This window comes from Desmodus rotundus, chromosome 7 (assembly GCF_022682495.2).
Source record: "Desmodus rotundus isolate HL8 chromosome 7, HLdesRot8A.1, whole genome shotgun sequence".
In the NCBI taxonomy this organism is placed as follows: Eukaryota; Metazoa; Chordata; class Mammalia; order Chiroptera; family Phyllostomidae; genus Desmodus; species Desmodus rotundus.
This window is the reverse complement of record NC_071393.1, coordinates 20,021,103-20,023,589: the sequence shown is the minus strand read 5'-3', so window position 1 is coordinate 20,023,589 and position 2,487 is coordinate 20,021,103. Positions and strand designations below refer to the sequence as shown.

Here is a 2,487-nt window from a genome sequence, read left to right as displayed (position 1 = left end):
CGTGTGGCTGGAGACAGGAGTGTGGGGGTGGGGGTGAGAACACACTGCCTCTCCCACAGAACTGGGGTTCTTCAACCCACTGAGGCCTTAGTGTGCCTATTCGTACAAGGGGGAGACCCCTGAGTGACCCTCCACCGCTACCCCGCCACAGCCGGTCTCAGAGCCCCCAGATCTGTCTCAGAGGAAGAAGTTGCCCCCACTCCCAACCTTCACGTTCTGTCTGAATCCTCTGGGCAGATGAAGGAAAAAAGTACCACCTGCTAAAGCCTAAGGTCACACATTTTATTTCAAAAACGAGCTGGCGCCCACCTGAGGTCACTGTGAGTGGTTAAATGAAGACTCCGGGTAGTTTCCCGAAGGCCAGGAAGTCGGAAGCGGTGGCTCCAGGACCCACTGCAGGCTGCCCTGAGGGGTGGGCCCTGGGACAGACACAGCTGGTGAGACGTACCCGGTGACGCCCTGGGAGGTTAGGCTGTGGAGTCTTGAGTGTACATGACACTTTCTGAAGAGACACTGGTGCCCAGGCGACTCTGTGGCGAAACTAAGTGAAGGGCTGAGTGTCCTAGGTGTCACTGTCCAAAGCACAGCCAAGGGTGAAAGTGGAGCTGCCGGCCAGATGTGGCCATGCCAGGCCGCGCTGTCCTGTGGGAGGCTGGGTCTGGCCAGAGTCGGGCTGCTGTGCAGCTGGCCTGTGGACTGTGGCTGTACAGGGTGACACTGATCTGAGTGTACTGTGTTCTGGTGACAATGTCCCAGAAGCCCGCCTGTCCCAGGTGTCTGCTGCTTGCTGTGTGGGTCATTACTTTTTATCTCAGTGCATGGAGGGTCCCCAAGACTCTGAAAGAAAAATAAACCTGCAACCCCTCCTCCTAGCCCAGGAGTCCCACCTGCTACAAGGCCTCGGCTCTCCGCGGAAGCCGACATACTCGTGTTGACCAGATCTCGGGAAGACCAGATCTTCCCCACGCTCTAAGGCCGAAAGCGGCTCCACGTCCCCTCCAGGCCGAACTCTGTCTCCACAGGTGATCGCTGCGCTGAGCCATCCACACTCCCCCGGCGCCGTCCGACCGCCACACCCGGTTCCGGAGCGCCGGCACGCAGCGTCGGAGGACCCTTCCTCTCCGAGCTAGTTCCGCGAGGGGGCAGATCGGTGCATTCGCCCCTCTGGCCAGTGGCGCCTCCTCCGGGCGGCCGCCCTCAATCGCCGCCGCCCTGCGAGGCCCCGGGGGGCACCGGCGTCTTCTTGAGGTTCTTGCGGGCCGGGGCCCGGTTCGCGCCACCATTGGCGGGGCCGTCCGAGGGGTCGTCAGTGGGCCTGGTGACCGCAGCCAGGGCGTTCACGGTGCCGAGCGCCCGCAGCAGGCTCAGGCCGCGGGGCGCGGCGCGGGGCTCGCGGCGCGCAGGCGGCGGCTGGGGCGGGGCGGGCAGCAGCGCGCGCAGGGCCTCCAGCTCAGCCCGCAGCTCCCTGCGCAGCGCTTCTAGCCCCGCGCCCAGCTCTGCGCGCACCGCCGCCAGGCCCTCCTGCAGCCGCCGCTCGCTCACCTCCAAGACGCCCGCAGGGTAGGTGGCCCCGATGCGTGGCTCCCCGCACACTGAGCACACAGAGCCTCGGCTGCGCGTGTCCTCCTGCTCCCCGGGGCCCGCCTCTCTGGCCCCTGCCCCAGCCGCCGCTCCCGCGCGCTCCACCAGCCGCAGCAGCCGGGGAGCGTCGGCCCGCGCCTCTGCCTCAGCCCGGAGCTGGCCCCGCAGGCGAGCCAGGCGGCCCGGGGCGCGGGCTTCTTCAGGGACCGGCCCATTGGGCTGAGGCCCCGGGTCCCGTCGGCGGCCCACGCCGCGCCGCATTGCCGTGCTCGCGCCGTACGCGCTGCGAGCCTGGGCCCACGAGCGCCCGGGCTCCGCCGCCATGCATGCGTGCTGCTGCCGCCGCCACTGGCTCCACCAGAGCCCGGCTTGGCCGGGAGCCCCAGTCCGCAGCCTAGCGACCGCTGGGGCCCAGGCAACACGCGGTGGAGAGGACCCTCGGGAAGGCTGTGGGAACAACCGAGGCCTCGAGGGATCCTGCCTGGGGCCGGGAGAACCCCGGCAAGGCCCAGACGCCAGGGGACACGGGGAGGGGCAGCAGCGCAGGCGACAGTGTGTTGAACTTGCCCGCGGGGACGACCTGCCGGTGGGTCCCAACAAAGGGCCTGGACCAGCTTCTGGGCAGAGGTGACAGGAACCGGGCTCACACCCTCTACATCACAGTCGGGGGAAAGCAAGTGTGGTCATGCACCCAGCAGCCCTCCTTACTGGCTAGAGCCACCTCCTTCCATATCATAGTCCAGGCCACCGTTACCTCCCTGCTCCGTCCCCCACAGATCCACACAGCGCAGGAATCCTCCTTGTCAGGGCACTTCCACTCAACTCAAGCTGGTGGGGTGGGGTGGGGGGGCTCTCCGTTGCTCTCCGTGGTGCCTCGTGCTCAGGAGGCGCTGGAGGCCGCAGCCC

At 67.2% G+C, this 2,487-nt stretch overlaps 1 protein-coding gene across 1 annotated transcript; it reads right to left on the bottom strand.

Moving 5' to 3' along the window:
* Positions 1 to 274: 274 nt before the first annotated feature.
* On the bottom strand, positions 275 to 2,049 carry LOC123479438 (protein FAM246C). The gene has a single exon (XM_045192850.3). It carries the CDS (start codon positions 1,903 to 1,905, stop codon positions 1,198 to 1,200), a length of 708 nt encoding a protein of 235 aa, XP_045048785.2. The 5' UTR covers positions 1,906 to 2,049; the 3' UTR covers positions 275 to 1,197.
* Between the last annotated feature and the right edge of the window lie 438 nt (positions 2,050 to 2,487).